The following is a 17,740-nucleotide window of genomic DNA, read 5'->3' on the forward strand; positions in this document are numbered from 1 at the left end:
ATGGAAACGGCTACATTTCTACTATATACAGTATGATAATGTCATACTGCTCACCTGTTGGAAAGTTGCTTGGACCAAGTTGGCTGGGAACATGTTTCTGGAAGGGAAGAATATAGAAAAGGGTTCAACTCTGTAGCCGGCTGACAGGTTTCAGAAATGAAAGTGTTGAAATAAGATGATTCACAAATTTTCAATCAAACTTTTTCATGTGAAGTTCAAATCTGTTATGTGACTAGACTTTCCAATAACAGACATGGAGGCACAGAATGTTCCAAATGAGGAGTCGCATCCAAAAGCTTTACACTTTATTTATAACCTTTTTTGATGCACCACTTCTCTCTTTCACATCATCTTGTGGATAACCAGAAACGTTGTACAGTAGTACAGTAGTAGCATTTTCAGTAGAACACATAGTAGTAGCAATGCCAAGGGTGTCTAAAGCGTTCATCAAGGAAAAGGGTGGCTACTTTGAAAAGTCTAAAATCTAAAATGTATTTTGATTTGTTTTACACTTTTTTGGTTACTACATGATTCCATATGTATTATTTCATAGTTCTGATGTCTTCACTATTATTCTACAAAGTGTAAAATAGTACAAATGAAGAGAAACCCTTGAATGAGTAGGTGTGTCCAAACTTTTGACTGGTATTGTATACCGAAGGGTCTAGTCAGCTTGAGAGTCTGCACGTCACCACTTGGTACTGTAATTACATGTGTTCTAAGATAGCTATATGTGATTATTAAGTGGCTTATAGGACTAATGAGTTGTTTATAGCAACCACAGTCCAAGCTTTAATGTAGGTCTATCTTAGCCAGAGATGTCATGTTAGAACCTATGCATAATGCTATGTGTATAGTCTAAATAACATTTACCAATAGAGCTACTAATTTATGAATGTATAGTCAAAGAGTTACTCTATAAATGAGGGATGCATTTACTCAAATCAACTAATAAGATGTATTAGTCACAAATTAATTGACACAAACAATTACTGTGTACATAAAATACATTATACATTACAGTATAAGACAGAGTAAATGACTCTCAACTAATAAGAAATACGCTTGTCTTAATGTAGCTTTCAAAACAGTTAAAGTTAAACCAAAGGAGACTCTGATCTTTTGAATGTTATGACCAGACAACAGGAATGTGCCTGATAACCGGTCAACCCAACATACAATTTTGACCCGGTCTCTCTGAACATACGTAATATACAGCTCTTGAAACAATCCAAGCACAACAATTTAATTCACATAATTACATTCACAACCTCAGGTTCAGTTTTAATCACTTTCAGCCTTGGAAGGCACCAGGAGACAAATGGAATCTCCTGCACTTTTCGGGAATGTCCCTCCCAGTGCTGGAGGTGCGAGCACAGGATGAGCGTCGCTATTTGAAATGCAAACATATGGCCAGTGCTAGAGGCATCACTACAGACCCTGGTTCAATTCCAGGCTGTATCACAACCGGCCATGATTGGGAGTCCCATAGGGCATCTCGCAATTGGCCCAGCGTCGTCCAGGTTAGGGTTTGGCTGGGGTAGGCAGTCATTGTAAATAAGAATTTGTTCTTAACTGACTTGCCTAGTTAAAAAATGGTTCAATAAACATTTTAATAAAGATATGTACATAGTGCAATAATAAACAACCTGCTCGCTAAACATTTGTAAAATTCACTGTATAAATATAATGTGATTAATTTGTTGGTTGATGGTTTTAAGAAAATAAGAAAAAAATATGATTTAAAATAAAAATACTGATATAGAGTATTGAAGTGCAGTATAATTAATCACTAGGTCATACATGTAAACTGTGTAGGTGACAAATAAATTGGATTTGAATTTGACTTGATTTATAGTAGATTCCATTACTAAGGCATCCGTTCCGGTCCTCTATGAGAGTCAAGCATGCCAATAAACCACTCTGGTAATCAAACACAGTGTGGATCAGAACGAAACACTGACCTCAATGCCACTAATTAAACCTACACCATTACACATGTTCATACACACATCACATTAAACACACACACAAGCTCACGGCCATAAGCACACACATACTTGGACATGCAGACGCACACATACATCTCGCACAAACATGCACAAAAAGAGGCGCACCGACATAAGCACATATATACACTGGCATGATAGATGAAGGCAGGGAGGGAGGGAGGCTCTAAAGCTTTAGGGTAAATCCTGAGCACAGCTGTCCTCTGGGATAAAAAAAAACCCACACAGCAACAACAAGGACAGGCAGGATCCCTCCTTCTGGCCTCACGTACATGTGCCATAGCTGCTGCCTAGGTAGATACCAGGGTTGGGGTCAATTCCAATTCCACATGTTCCTTATTGAAAAGCTTTAAAGTCAATTGGAACTGGAATTTCAGTGTACTTCCAGAATTAACTAGAATTGAAATGGAATTGACTTCAACCCTGGTATAGATACACAGGTCATTGTCCCACGCATTTTCAAAATGTCACAGGGCTTAGCACTCACTTTTCATTTTATAATTTTAAGTTTTAAAAAAACACATAAATAATTGCGCAGTTACCCTCTGCATCAGTTCCCTATGTTTAACAGCATGCAACAGGCTAATGCACATGCTCAGCTCTAATCAAAATACACCTGAATGAGTACCACCTATACTTACACAATGACAATAAAAGATATTCAGTCTTCCTTAATCAGTTATATTTAATAGTAATAATGTAGTAATAAAGTGCCATTGTCTGTGTAGAGTCTCTCACATGAGGACTCTGTGTTGTAGGTAAGGGCCACAGAATCCCTGAGTCTGGCTTAACATACACTTTTTCACATCATAAATCTGATTACCTGTTACAATCTTCTGATGCAGGACACCACATGACAAGGTAGGTGTTCAGCTCTAACAAAAAAATATACACTTTGTGAACAAACACGTATGCCAACTTACTGCCTTTTTATTTATTACGTTTACTATAACATATGGTAAATGTTTGTTAATCATTAATACTAAACGATAATAAAGTAATTATAAACTGCATTTGTCTGTGTAGTAAAGCCTCCCTACGAGCGGTCCCTGTGTGTAGGTAAGGGCCATAGGCCTGTGACTGGGAGCTGTGTAGGGCCATAGGCCTGTGACTGGGTGACTAAGTGCTTGTGACAGTGGCCCACTGACCGACTGTTATGGTCATACACACTGTGATGCTCTGAGTCAGTCTAGCATGTCCCTGTGTCTAACCCTAACCCTAAACCCACACTCCATCCCTCACCTGCTTAATTAGCTTAGCTGTGACCCACTGACAGAGGAGGCATTAGGCTTTACATCCTGTGTGCGTTTGTGTCACTGAAACACACATACATACACACACTCCGTGAGACTGAGACGGCACATGACACAGCACACATGGTTAACCACCAGGGCGGCTGGGTGAGAGACAACCAGACGCTGGAGATTTAATGCACGGTATAACATCAGAGTATGCACAATGTTCTTTTTTTATACCACGATGCTGGATGCTAATTTCCTCAGAAAAAAAACAGTAACAAACGCACCTGGGGGCAGCCAGTGTGGCAGTTTTGCCTATCGCAAACTTTAGCTTTAAAAGAGCAGTTATATTGTCAATTAAGCAGTTCATAGCTTAATATTTTCCAAATATAGGCCATGGCCTTATATTTCCAAATATTTTTCAAATATTAACAAAATATCTCTGGCACAGTTGAATTAAACAGTTCAAAACTCTCACCGGAGAAATGTGAAAAGGAATGGTCTGGGTTAAATGTTGTCTTGGGGAGCTACAGTACCAAATAATTGATCCTCTCTGGGGTGATGGTGAACAGAGGTTGAACCAGAGACGTATGTTTTCTATATACATGATTGGGTGGAACTGAGGCGACAGAGGTGGTAATAAAGTCTGAAGTTTACATACACCTTAGCCAATTACATTTAAACTCAGTTTTTCACAATTCCTGACATTTATTCTCAGTAAAAATTCCCTGTCTTAGGTCAGTTAGGATCACCACTTTATTTTAAGAATGTGAAATGTCAGAATAATAGTAGAGAGAATTATTTATTTCAGCTTTTATTTCAGCTTTTCACATTCTCAGTGGGTCAGAAGTTTACATACACTCAATTAGCATTTGGTAGCATTGCATTTTGGGTAGCCTTCCACAAGCTTCCCACAATAAGTTGGGTGAATTCTGGCGCATTCCTCCTGATAGAGCTGGTGTATAGGCCTCCTTGCTCGCACACGCTTTTTCAATTCTGCCCACACATTTTCTATAGGCTTGAGGTCAGGGCTTTGAGATGGCCACTCCAATACTTTGACTTTGTTGTCCTTAAGCCATTTTGCCACAACTATGGAAATATGCTTGGGGTCGTTGTCTATTTGGAAGACCCATTTGCGACCAAGCTTTAACTTCCTGACTGATGTCTTGAGATGTTGCTTCAATATATCCACATAATTTTCTTCTTCAAGATGCCATCTATTTTATGAAGTGCACCAGTCCCTCCTGCAGCAAAGCACCCCCACAACATGATGCTGCCACCCCCATGCTTCACGTTTGGGATGGTGTTCTTCGGCTTGCAAGCCTCCCCCTTTTTCCTTGAAACATAACGATGGTCATTATTGCCAAACAGTTCTATTTTTGTTTCATCAGACCAGAGGACATTTCTCCAAAAAGTACAATCTTTGTCCCCATTTGCAGTTGCAAACCATAGTCTGGCTTTTTTATGGCGGTTTAGGAGCAGTGGCTTCTTCCTTGCTGAGCGGCCTTTCAGGTTATTAAAAAATATGTATATATTTCACCTTTATTTAACCAGATAGGCTAGTTGAGAACAAGTTCTCATTTCCAACTGCGACCTGGCCAAGATAAAGCAAAGCAGTTCGACACATACAACAACACAGGGTTACACATGGAATAAACAAACATACAATCAATAATACAGTAGAAAAGTCTATATACAGCATGTGCAAATGAGGTAGGATAAGGAAGGTAGGGCAATAAATAGGCCATGGTGTCGAAGTAATTACAATATAGCAATTAAACACTGGAATGGTAGAATGTACAGAAGATGAATGTGCAAGTAGAGATACTGGGGTGCAAAGGAACAAGATAAATAAATAAATACAGTATGGGGATGAGGTAGATTGGATGGGCTATTTACAGATGGGATATGTACAGGTGCAGTGATCAGTGAGCTGCTCTGACAGCTGGTGCTTAAAGCTAGTGAGGGAGGTAAGAGTCTCCAGCTTTAGTGTTTTTTGCAGTTATGGCGATATAGGACTCGTTTTATTGTGAATATAGATAAGTTTGTACCTGTTTCCTCCAACATCTTCACAAGGTCCTTTGCTGTTGTTCTGGGATTGATTTGCACTTTCTCACCAAAGTGCGTTCATCTCTAGGAGACAGAACGCGTATCCTTCCTGAGCGGTATGACGGCTGCTTGGTGCCATGGTGTTTATACTTGCGTACTATTGTTTGTACAGATGACCCACTGGAATTGTGATACAGTGAATTATAAGTGAAATAATTGGTCTGTAAACAATTGTTGGAAAAATGACTTGTGTCATGCACAAAGTAGATGTCCTAACCAACTTGCCAAAACTATAGTTTGTCAACAAGAAATTTGCGGAGTGGTTGAAAAACGAGTTTTAATGACTCTAACCTAAGTGTATGTAAACTTCTGACTTCAAACTCTATATAGGACACAATAATGATCCATTAGCTGGAGCGTTGACACGGTGGCATTGGATGGAAAAGAGAACAAAGAGAATAAAAATGCTGCTTTTTAATGATTTTTAATAAAGCATCAAAGATGCACTCTCGAACTTTTGCATAATTTCAGCCAGTAGTTTTGAAAGTGGTGTTCACGAGTCAAAAGTGGTCCCCGTTTTTTGTGTACTACATCATCAAATTGTGTACTACATCATCAAATTGTGTACTACGTCATCAAATTGTGTACGGCGTCATCCATTTCGAATTACTTGTTCCGTCCTTCAATTTTTTATTAAAAAAAATTGGACGATATGTTACGAATCCAATTAACACTATATCTTACAAATTTCTTGTGCTTAAGATCTTGGAGTGCATAAGGCATTTTGAGGGCCATGGTTATTTGCTGGCCTACATCCCAAATGGCACCCTATTCATAGGGTACCATTTGGAATGCAACCAATGGTAATTATATTCCAAGGCTCTGCTGAGGAATGTTGTTGTTAACTGAGGAGGTGAATCTAAGAGCTGGAAGCCCCTTAGCTGCCTACTACAATCTCCACACGGAACGCACATGCACACATGCACGCACACACTCACGGACACACGCACGTCTTACTGGTTTTATGATTTATGATTTATCATATCAAATCATTTTCCTGCCTCAAACAAATTCTGATGAAGGGGAGGTCTCTTACTGAGTGAGGTCTAGAGGGTCTTGGGAATCTGCAGTTGCCATGTTACTGTGTAAAAACCCTTGTAAGAAATGTTGCTTTTATAAGTCACTATGTGAACACATTTGATTTGTTGAACAACAAAGCCTTTAGCATGTCAATAGTCACAGAGTACAGAGGCTTGAAGAGGAACTGACAAAGTAATAGCAATATTCCTGTCTAGAATATGTTTTGCACCTGGGAACAAATGTTTATTGTAAACGTGACAAATAAAACCCCTCAACATTGCAACCCTTGAAAAATTGAACCTTCACTGTAGGCTGATTTTAGAACGATTCAATTCTGTAGGACACGCAAAAACATAGGTCAAAGGTCAATGTAATGATCTTCTTCCTGTCTCTTACCGAATCAGATCAAGCAGGGCGTCAGCGGAGCTCATGATTGGCTTGCCGCTGTCCTCGTTGTCCTCCTTCTGGGCGGCGCCCCCTGGGTGGATGATGGTAACCATGAGGATGCCCACCACCACCGCCACAAAGGTGGTCCACAGGTAGTAGGAGACGGTCATGATGCCCAGGCGGCTGGAACACTTGGCATCCAAGGCTGCTAGCCCCGACATCAAACTGGAGAGAGAGAGAGAAGAGAAAAAGAATGGTTAGGAAGTGAAAGAGCCAGGCAGATCATCACAGGAGTAGACAGAGAGAAACAGAATGGTTAGGGGGCACTTGGTAGAGAAACACCCCACGTCTTACTGGACAGAGGACCACTCAGAGACCCCTACCAGACCACCAAGGAGCCCCAAGCCCCCTCAATTCCACTCCAGACCCAGCACACCCCACAGGCCCTTACCCACCACCAGAGCATCACCACTTCCATCGGCACAGCCAGACTGGACCGGGCCCAGCCTACTACCCCACACCAGACCACCACCTCTACCAGACCAGAGAGGCAGCCCCCCCGGCCCAGATCTGGCCACCCTCCACGGGGGCCCAACAGCAGGACCAGCGCAGCTACGCTGAGGCCCTCAGCGGAAAGGAGAACTCTGGAGGATTGAGTGAGATTAAACAGCTCCTCCAGTATATCTGCACTAAACTCCACTCAACACACACGCATACACTGCTGTACTAAGAGTTTACTTGTTCAATAGAAAGAAGGAAAAAATAAAAAGAGAACCCGTTTGCTGTTATCCATTGTTTATCTCACTCCTAACAACTTAGTAATTACTGTATTTTTTACTGTGCTATTCTTTCTTAATTGCAACGTGAAATCACTATCAGTTAGCATGTGAAACATTCAGGGCCTAAACTTGTCAATCTTTGGACTGAAGAGTTTACCACTGAAAAGATGTTGACGTCATCTGAAAGATGTTGATGTCATCATTCTGCAGGAGACATTGTGTAAGGCAGACATTGTCACTCACTGTCACTCACAGGCCCAGGGAAATGTGCTGATCTGTGGAGACACACATGCGCTCACAGGCACACTATCTGACCTAACGACCACACGAGGGGACAGCTTTATTACAGGCCATACTGTTTCTGTCTTAATCTGCCCCATAGAAACAACAGTGACAGCATCAACAAAAACGGAACGGATTTGTTGTAGCTCTGTCAAAGCCTGAGTCTGTACTTTGTTAATGGTAGGTTACTCTTTGGGGAGATTCACCTATTACTGACCTCTTGGCCACAGCACAGTAGACTATATGATTACAGACATTGACCCTTTCTCTCTCAGCTAATTCACCATCAAGCCACTAACACCTCTATCTGATCACAGCCAAATTACCTTGTTCCTCAAAAGTACAGACTTGGAAACAACCACACATTCACAGCCCAGAAAGCTGTGCAACTTCAGAAATTCATACAGATGGGCCCAAAACAGCACAGAAGGCAACCAGTAACCAAAAAATCCAAACACAATAACTTTCTAGATACCACACACTCATAGTAAAGAAGGCATCAATCTAGCAGTAAAACATATAAACAATATTTTCAGGCAAATGGCAAAGGAAGCACAACTGAAAAAGATTTTAAAAATAAATACATTAAAATACCGATGACCACTCGTTTGATACAGATTGTAAAATTATCAGGAAAAAAATTGGAACACTATCAAACCAAAAGCAAAAAGTGCCAAATAATGGTGAATTACGCCTTCATTACTATGAGACTTTAAAACTCTATAAACGTACAATCAGAACCAAAAAAGCACAGCACAACAGCAAGCAACTGACACTAGTCAACTAAACAGCTCCTCCCTCTCATATCAATACCAAGCTCTGCAATGCCAAACACTGGGCAAAGAAAAAAGTCCCCTAATCCAGCTGATCCTGGGGTTGAGTTCACAGACCTGTTCTACTAACACACTGAAGCCTCAGGACCAGAACATCCAATCAATCAGAATAAACCAAATTACAACACAGTCAAAACAAAACTACATTACCTATTGGGAAACACAAGCACAAAGCTAAATGCATTGCTATCTGGCACTACATCAACAGTAAACCATGGCAAACTATTTGACCATGGTTACTGATCAAAACCTGTACAAAGTACAGGCTCAGTGAGCACAGCCTTGCCATTGAGAACGGTAGACACAGGAAACATGGCTCCCTGTAGAGGAAAGGCTGTGCAACCACTGCACCACAGCAGGACCTGAGACAGCTGCATTTCCTGACAAAATGTAAAAAATATACAACTAAAAGTGTAATTTCCCCAAATTTGAAACCCTTATTCAAGGTTTCAGAGACCTCTCTGATGATAATAGGCTACCGTCCTGTTGGGGGAAGATGCAGAGAGCTGTAGGTTGGCAGCGCACTACATTGCTGTCTGCAATAATATGAGGGACTGTGTCTGACAGACCAACTTGCACATGTCCTCTATGCCATTGTTATTCTCCATTGTATGATTATTTTTTACCCTTGATTATTGTTGCTACTGATTGTCCATTTGACAATATTGATTATTATTATTTTAAATATGTTAATGTTGTAAATGAATCACTCAGTCTCCTAAATACGATTTGGCAACATGTATATTGTTACGTCATGCCAATAAAGCAAATTGAATAGAATTGAGAGAGAGAGAAAGCGCAAGAAAGAGAGAGACTAGAAAATCAAACTGTAGACAGTGAGTAGAGTAAGCGAACGAGAGAAAGAGAGAGAGAGCTAACGGTTGTTGAAATGATTAGCTACCTCTTGTTCTCGTCTGTATCGTGTATTGCGAAATTCATGTGAAATACACTTTTTAAAGGTCGAACGCAGTCGTTTTTATCTCAACATCAAACATTAACTAATTAACTAATTTAACTAATTTGCCGCCTGGTGATGGGACGAAACTCCATCACACCAAAACAGGCTGAAATTTCAGTCGGCCTTTTAAAACAGCTCCTACACTAAAGGGGCATTTTTGTAATTTTCACAAAAATGCCCCTTTAGTTCCAATATACAGTGTACTGCAAAACATTAAGAAAACATTAAGAACACTTTCCATGACATAGACTGACCAGGTGAATCCAGGTGAAAGCTATGATCCCTTATTGATGTCACATGTTAAATCCACTTCAATCAGTATAGATGAAGGGGAGGAGACAGGTTAAAAAATGATTTTTAAGCTGTGAGACAATGGATTGTGTATGTGTGTCATTCAGAGGGTGATTGGGCAAGAGAAAAAATGTAAGTGCCTTTGAACGGGTATGGTAGTAGGTTTGTGTCAAAACTGCAATACTGCTGGGTTTTTCACGCTCAGCAGTTTCCCGTATGTATCAAGAATGGTCCACCACCCAAATGACATTCAGCCAACTTGACACAACTGTGGGAAGCATTGGAGTCAACATGGGACAGCATCACTGTAGAATGCTTTCAACACCTTGTAGAGTCCATGCCTCGACAAATTGGGGCTGTTCTGAGGGAAAAGGTGTTCTTAATGTTTGGTATACTCAGTGTACATAAAAAAAACAGGAAAACAAGGCTTTAAAGAAAGATTTCAGCTAATAGCATACAGTGCTTACATTGCCTTGCAAAAGTATCCATCCCCCTTGGCATTTTTTCCTATTAAGTTGCAACACAACCTGTAGTTTAAATTGATTTTTTATTTGAATTTCATGTAATACAACAAAATAGTCCAAATTGGTGAAGTGAAATGAAAAAATTACTTGTTTCCAAAAATTCCAAAAAATTCAAAACGGAAAAGTGGTTCATGCTATATATATATATATATATATATATGCTATGTTTGCTATAAAGCCCCTAAATAAGATCTGGTGCAACCAATTACCTTCAGAATTCACACAATTAGTTAAATAAAGTCCACCTGTGTACAATGTAAGTGTTACATGATCTCAGCATATATACACCTTTTCTGAAAGGCCCCAGAGTCTGCAACACCACTAAGCAAGGGACACCACCAAGCAAGTGACTACACCAAGCAAGCAGCACCATGAAGACCAAGGAGCTCTCCAAACAGCTCAGGTACAAAGTTGTGGAGAAGTACAGATCAGGGTTGGGTTTTAAGAAAATACCCAAAACTTTGAACATCCCACGGAGCACCATTTTAAATCCATTATTAAAAAATGGGAAGATTATGGCACCACAACAAACCTGCCAAGAGAGGGCCGCCCACCAAAACTCACAGACCAAGCAAGGAGGGCATTATTCAGAGAGGCAACAAAGAGACCAAAGATAACCCTGAAGGAGCTGCAAAGCTCCACTGCGGAGATTGGAATATCTGTCCATAGGACCACTTTAAGCCGTACACTCCACAGAGCTGGGCTTTACGGAAGAGTGGCCAGAAGAAAAGGCCATTGCTTAAAGAAAAAAATAAGTAAACACGTTTGGTGTTCGCCAAAAGGCATGTGGGAGATTCCCCAAACATATGGTCAGATTTAGCTTTTTGGCCATCAAAGAAAATGTCTGGCGCAAACCCAACACCTCCCATCACCCTGAGAATACCATCCCCAGGCCTCCCGGGTGGCGCAGTGGTTAAGAGTGCTGTACTGCAGTGCCAGCTGCGCCACCAGAGACTCTAGGTTCGCGCCCAGGCTCTGTCGCAACCGGCCGCGACCGGGAGGTCCGTGGGGCAACGCACAATTGGCCTAGCGTCGTCTGGGTTAGGGAGGGTTTGGCTGGTAGGGAAATCCTTGTCTCATTGCTCACCTGTGGCGGGCCAGGTGCAGTGCGTGCTAACCAAGGTTGCCAGGTGCACGGTGTTTCCTCCAACATATTGGTGCTTCCGGGTTGGATGGCGCTGTGTTAAGAAGCAGTGCGGCTTGGTTGGGTTGTGTATCAGAGGACACATGACTTTCAACCTTCATCTCTCCCGAGCCCGTACCGTAGTTGTAGCGATGAGACAAGATAGTAGCTACTAATACCACGAAAAAGGGGTAAAAAATAAAAAAAGAGAATACCATCCCCACAGCATCATGCTGTGGGGATGTTTTTCATCGGCAGGGACTTTGAAACTGGTCAGAATTGAAGGAATGGATGGCGCTAAATACAGGGAAATTCTTGAGGGAAACCTGTTTCAGTCTTCCACAGATTTGAGACTGGGACGGAGGTTCACCTTCCAGCAGGACAATGATCCTAAGCATACTGCTAAAGCAACACTCAAGTGGTTTAAGGGGAAACATTTGAAATGGCCTAGTCAAAGCCCAGACCTTAATCCAATTGAGAATCTGTAGTATGACTTAACGATTTCTGTACACCATCGGAACCCATCCAACTTGAAGAAGCTGGAGCAGTTTTGCCTTGATGAACGGGCAAAAATCCCAGTGGCTAGATATGCCAAGCTAATAGAGACATACCCCAAGAGACTTGCAGCTGTAATTGCTGCAAAAGGGGTCTCTACAAATTATTGACTTTGGGGGGTGAATAGTTATGCACGCTCAAGTTCTCAGGTTTTTTTTCATCTTCAAAGTGGTAAGCATGCTGTGTAAATGTCTACATGTCTATGTCCTGGGAAATGTTTTGTTACTTACAACCTCATGCTAATCACATTAGCGCACGTTAGCTCAACCATCCCGTGGGGGGGGGCACCGGTCCCATAGAGGTTAACCTGTTGAGTGTAGGGGGCAGTATTTTGATGTTTGGATGAAAAACGTACCCAAATTAAACTGCCTATTTCTCAAGCCCATAAGCTAGAATATGCATATAATTGTCAGATTGGGATAGAAAACACTCTAATGTTTCCAAAACTGTCAAAATATTGTTTGTGAGTATAACAGAACTGATATTGCAGGTGAAAACCTGAGGAAAATCCAACTAGGAAGTGCCTCTTATTTTGAAAGCTCCCTGTTCCATTGCATGCCTTCCCTCCATTTAAAGGGATATCAACCAGATTCCTTTTCCTATGGCTTCCACATGGTGTGAACAGTCTTTAGACATAGTTTCAGCCTTTTATTCTGAAAAATTAGCGAGAACTATCACATTGCATCAGTGGATGGCTGGGTGCCAGCAGAGTTTTGGATGTCAGCTTGAAGCAGACATTTTCTCTCTCTCTCCTATTGAAAAAGCTACGGTCCGATTTAAATATTATCGATTATTTATTGTAAAAACAACCTGAGGATTGATTATAAAAAACGTTTGACATGTTTCTACGAACTTTACGGATACTATTTGGAATTTTCGTCTGCCCCGTCGTGACTGCTCGAGCCTGTGGATTTCTGAACAAAACGCGCCAACCAAATGGAGGTATCTTGGATATAAAAATCATTTTTATGGAACAAAAGGAACATTTATTGTGTAACTGGGAGTCTCGTGAGTGCAAACATCTGAAGATCATCAAAGGTAAGCGATTAATTTTATTGCTTTTCTGACTTTCGTGACCAATCTACTTTGCTGATAGCTGTTTGTAATGTTTTGTCTGCTGAGAGAGGTGTCCTTACATAAACGCTTGGTTTGCTTTAGCTGTAAAAGCTTTTTTGAAATTTGACACTCCAGGTGGATTAACACCAAGCTAAGCTGTGTTTTGCTATATTGCACTTGTGATTTCATGAAAATTAAATATCTTTAGTAATTTAATTTGAATTTGGCGCTCTACAATTTAGCGGATGTTGACGAAAATGATCCTGCTAGCGGGATGGGTGCGCCAAGATTTAAAGGTAAATTCTGATTGAGCCGACATATGCAGCATTTACCTTGAATCAGTCTCAGCGAACATGGGAACATTACCTTTACATTTCAATCGTGCTATAGCGCTTAACTTCTGTGAAAGGGATTATATTTAGCCCTTTAATAGAAACATTTTCTCTCAGTTAGATGCTCATTCATATTCATATTCAAATTTGATTCATGTAGCCCTTGCCATGAATGTAATGTACAACTAATTGTTGTACTGGTAGTACAAAACGAAGGCTATGTGACATCACTCTCAGTAATGAAAAGGCAAAGAAATCACACTGTATCAGTGGGATCACTTGTTGCAGATTTACTACCATTTAGTACCAGAGAGCATTTATATTGAACAGGAAATGGAGGGGACATCGATCTCTGGGACTCTCTGATCCCCAGAGCTGGACAGACAAGGGATGCTTCCCAAATGGCACCATATTCCTTACATAGTTAATTTATATTGACCAAAGCCTTATGGGCCCTGTTCAAAAGTTGTGCACTATACAGGGAATAGGCTACCATTTGGGATGCAGACAAGATGTTGACCGAGCTGCCTAAAATCTAATCCTGTATTGTTTGGCCGGTGGGTTAGAGTGGTCAATGAATGTTTCCTCTGGCATTTTGTGCTGTGAGTCTGTCCTCCGCAGATACCCCTCTGAGGTACGATCTACATCCCAAATGGCATCCCATTCCTTGCACTACGTTTGAACAGGACCAATTGGGGAATGGGAAATAGGGTGCCATTTGGGACGTAGATCCAGTGAACCATCCCGATCTTGAGAGCGTGCTGAGGCTGAGATTTCTGGATGTCCTTGATCGTCACACAGTCTCTTACCAGCAGGAGATGGGCACAGGAGGCAGTGAGTGAAGGGGGAGGGTATTTGTGTACAGTATGTACAGTATGTATATAACTGTTTCATATATCACTAAGATATAGCCGCTCATAGCCTCAGAAGGCTTCTAATGTACGAGACTAAGTCTCTCACGACACGGCCGTGACACTCATTTGGGTCTGGGTGCCGAAATTAGTGTGTGTGTGTGTGTGTGTGTGTGCGCCCTAGTCAAAAGTAGTGCACTATAAAGGGAATAGGGTGCCATTTGGGACGCACACAGATTCATCCAGTCTACACAAGAGACTGTGTAGTCATCAAGAAACTGATGAACACTCTTGCTAATTTTCACACAGGGACAATCTGTCCTTGTCATCACAAATAAAAGCAAATACATTAAATAGAAATCAATGATTTCTTCAAATATGGTTTATCAGAGGTGTTGGGATGCAGCAAAAATAGAAAAATACACAGCCAGATCAAAAGAGAAGAATCATGAAGCATCAGACATCTCCCAATTAACAGTAAAGTCTGCTACAGAACTCAAACATCATTCTGTGGTCACAAATTCAATGAAAACAAATCAATACATTAGATGTTAATTCTTTATTCAACTATGGTTTATTAAATATGTTTGGATGCTGCAAAATTAGAAAATCCAAAATGATAATCAGAACTCGAGGCATCAGACATGCATCAGTTGGTGCCAGAAGGGCTTGGAGGTATGCATGTGACTGATAAATCAATAGTTTTTTCCTGGAACCAAATTCTTCATCACTTTTAAAAGAGATTTAGAATTCGCTGTCATTGTTTTTTATGTTAATCACACTTTGCGGTTGTTTACTTGCAATTGCATATCACTGGAATCTTGTGATAATTGTGACTGACTGAGTATATTTCCATTGCCGATGTAGTAGATAGGTAGTTTTCAATCGCTACCTCACTCACTTCCTCCCTTTGCTGACACAAAGTACAACAACACTGTTGTATATTGTATTGTGTTTCTATGAAGTATTGGATTGTGTGTTGATTTTCATGTTGTATGTAAAAAGAGACTATGAAAACAATCTTGCTCTACTAGAACAATAGAATGTATCTGTCTAAAGACACCATGGCTGTCAAGGACCATATCACCTCCACCCTACCTGACTCCCTAGACCCACTCCAATTTGCTTACCGCCAAAATAGGTCCACAGACGACGCAATCGCAACCACACTGCACACTGCCCTAACCCATCTGGACAAGAGGAATACCTATCTGAGAATGCTGTTCATCGACTACAGCTCAGCATTTAACACCATAGTACCCTCCAAACTCGTCATCAAGCTCGAGACCCTGGGTCTCGACCCCGCCCCGTGCAACTGGGTACTGGACTTCCTGACGGGCCACCCCCAGGTGGTGAGGTTAGGTAACAACATCTCCACCCCACTGATCCTCAACACTGGGGCCCCACAAGGGTGCGTTCTGAGCCCTCTCCTGTACTCCCTGTTCCCTCCCATACTCTACATTACTCATCTCATATGGATATGCTGTACTCGATACCATCTGCATCTTGCCAATGCCGTTCTGTACCATCACTCATTCATATATCTTTATGTACATGTTCTTTATCCCTTTACACTTGTGTGTATAAGGTAGTAGTTTTGTAATTGTGAGGTTAGATTAGATTACTCGTTGCATTGTCGGAACTAGAAGCACAAGCATTTCGCTACTGTCGCATTAACATGGTAATGTGACAAATAAAATTTGATTTGATGTTCCACAGTCCCTCAGTCAAAATGGAAGAGTCAAACATGCGGTTTCCATATGTGTGATGTTTGATACCGTTCCATTTATTCCATACCAGTCATTACAATGAGCCCGTCCTCCTATAGCTCCTCCCATCCGCCTCCACTGCTGTTGTGAGGGGTCGAAGAGGAAACTCCCTCTCAAAAGGTCAAGCCTGGAAAGCCTAAAGGGATTGATCCCATCGCCATGATGACTGACTGACAACAATTTTCTTAGAAATGAGAGCAAAGCAGAGCAGAGATAGTTTTTCCTCTGCTCCATTTAATCAATTTGCTTTAGATCTGTCAGAATGTCAGTTTGCTTAGAAATGAGAGCATATATTTTTCTTAGAAATGAGAAATACAGTGCATCCTGAAAGTATTCAGAACCTTGACTGTTTCTTTTGTTACGTTACAGCCTTAATTCTACAATGGATTGCAAATGTATAAAAAAATATTTAATTAAATATCACGTTTACATAAGTATTCAGATCCTTTACTCAGTACCTTGTTGATGCACCTTTGGCAGTGATTTCAGCCTCGAGTCTTCTTGGGTATGACGCTAAAAGCTTTACACACCTGTATTTTGGGAGTTTCTCCCATTCTTCTCTGCAGATCCTCTCAAGCTCTGTCAGGTTGGATGGGGAGCGTTGCTTCACAGCAATTTTCAGGTCTCTCCAAAGATGTTTGGTTCAGGTTCAGGTCCGAGCTCTGGCTGGGCCACTCAAGGACATTCAGAGACTTGTCCCGAAGCCACTCCTGCATTGTCTTGGCTGTGTGCTTAGAGTCATTGTCCTGTTGGAAGGTAAACCTTCACCCCAGTTGGAGGTTCTGAGCACTCTGGAGCAGGTGTTTATCAAGGATCTCTCAATACTTTGCTCCGTTCCTCTTTTCCTCCATCCTGACTAGTCTCCCAGTCCCTGCCGCTGAAAAACATCCTCACAGCATGATGCCACCACCGTGTTTCACCTTAGGGATGGTGCCAGGTTTCCTCCAGATGTGAGGCTTTGCATTCAGGCCAAATAGTTCAATCTTGGTTTCATCAGACCAGAAAATCGTGTTTCTCATTGTCTGAGAATCCTTTAGGTGCTTTTTGGCAAACTCCAAGCGGGCTGTCATATATTTTACTGAGGAATGGCTTCCGTCTGACCACTCTACCATAAATGTCTGATTGGTGGAGTGCAGCAGAGATGGTTGTCCTTCTGGAAGGTCCTCCCATCTCCACAGAGGATGTCACGACTCCCGCCGAAGTTGATCCCTCTCCTTCAGGCGGTGTTCGGCAGTCGACGTCACCGACCTTCTAGCCATCACTGATCCATTTTTCATTTCCATTGGTTTTGTCTTGTCTTCCATCACACCTGGTTCCAACCCCATCAATTACATGTTGTGTATTTACCCTCTGTTTCCCCTCATTTCCTTGTCGGTGATTGTTTGTTGTATGTATTGGTGCTAGTTATGTACTTGGTGCTAGTCAGTACTTTTTTTGTACCCACGGCCTAATTATGAAAGTCAATAACCTTAGTCTCTTTTATGAGTTCTTTACCTTTCCCCATGGTGATGGATGACACACACACACACACACACACACACACACACACACACACTGTGAAAGATACGAAGACACTGGCGTGCGTGTCAGGATGGTTGTTCAGAGTTTGTCGGTAATAATAATG

At 41.4% G+C, this 17,740-nt stretch overlaps 1 protein-coding gene across 1 annotated transcript in view; it reads right to left on the reverse strand.

Annotated features, from left to right (window-relative positions):
• The window catches only part of LOC112226574 (excitatory amino acid transporter 5-like), a 72,773-nt gene that overhangs the window by 32,467 nt on the left and 22,566 nt on the right, over positions 1-17,740 (reverse strand). The window contains exons 3-4 of the mRNA XM_024390980.2: positions 6,773-6,988; positions 55-97 (exon numbers count right to left, since the gene is read on the reverse strand). Of these exons, the coding sequence (XP_024246748.2) occupies positions 55-97; positions 6,773-6,988 (259 nt within the window). The remainder of the gene's footprint in view (positions 1-54; positions 98-6,772; positions 6,989-17,740) is intronic.

This window comes from Oncorhynchus tshawytscha, linkage group LG28 (genome assembly GCF_018296145.1).
Source record: "Oncorhynchus tshawytscha isolate Ot180627B linkage group LG28, Otsh_v2.0, whole genome shotgun sequence".
In the NCBI taxonomy this organism is placed as follows: domain Eukaryota; kingdom Metazoa; phylum Chordata; class Actinopteri; order Salmoniformes; family Salmonidae; genus Oncorhynchus; species Oncorhynchus tshawytscha.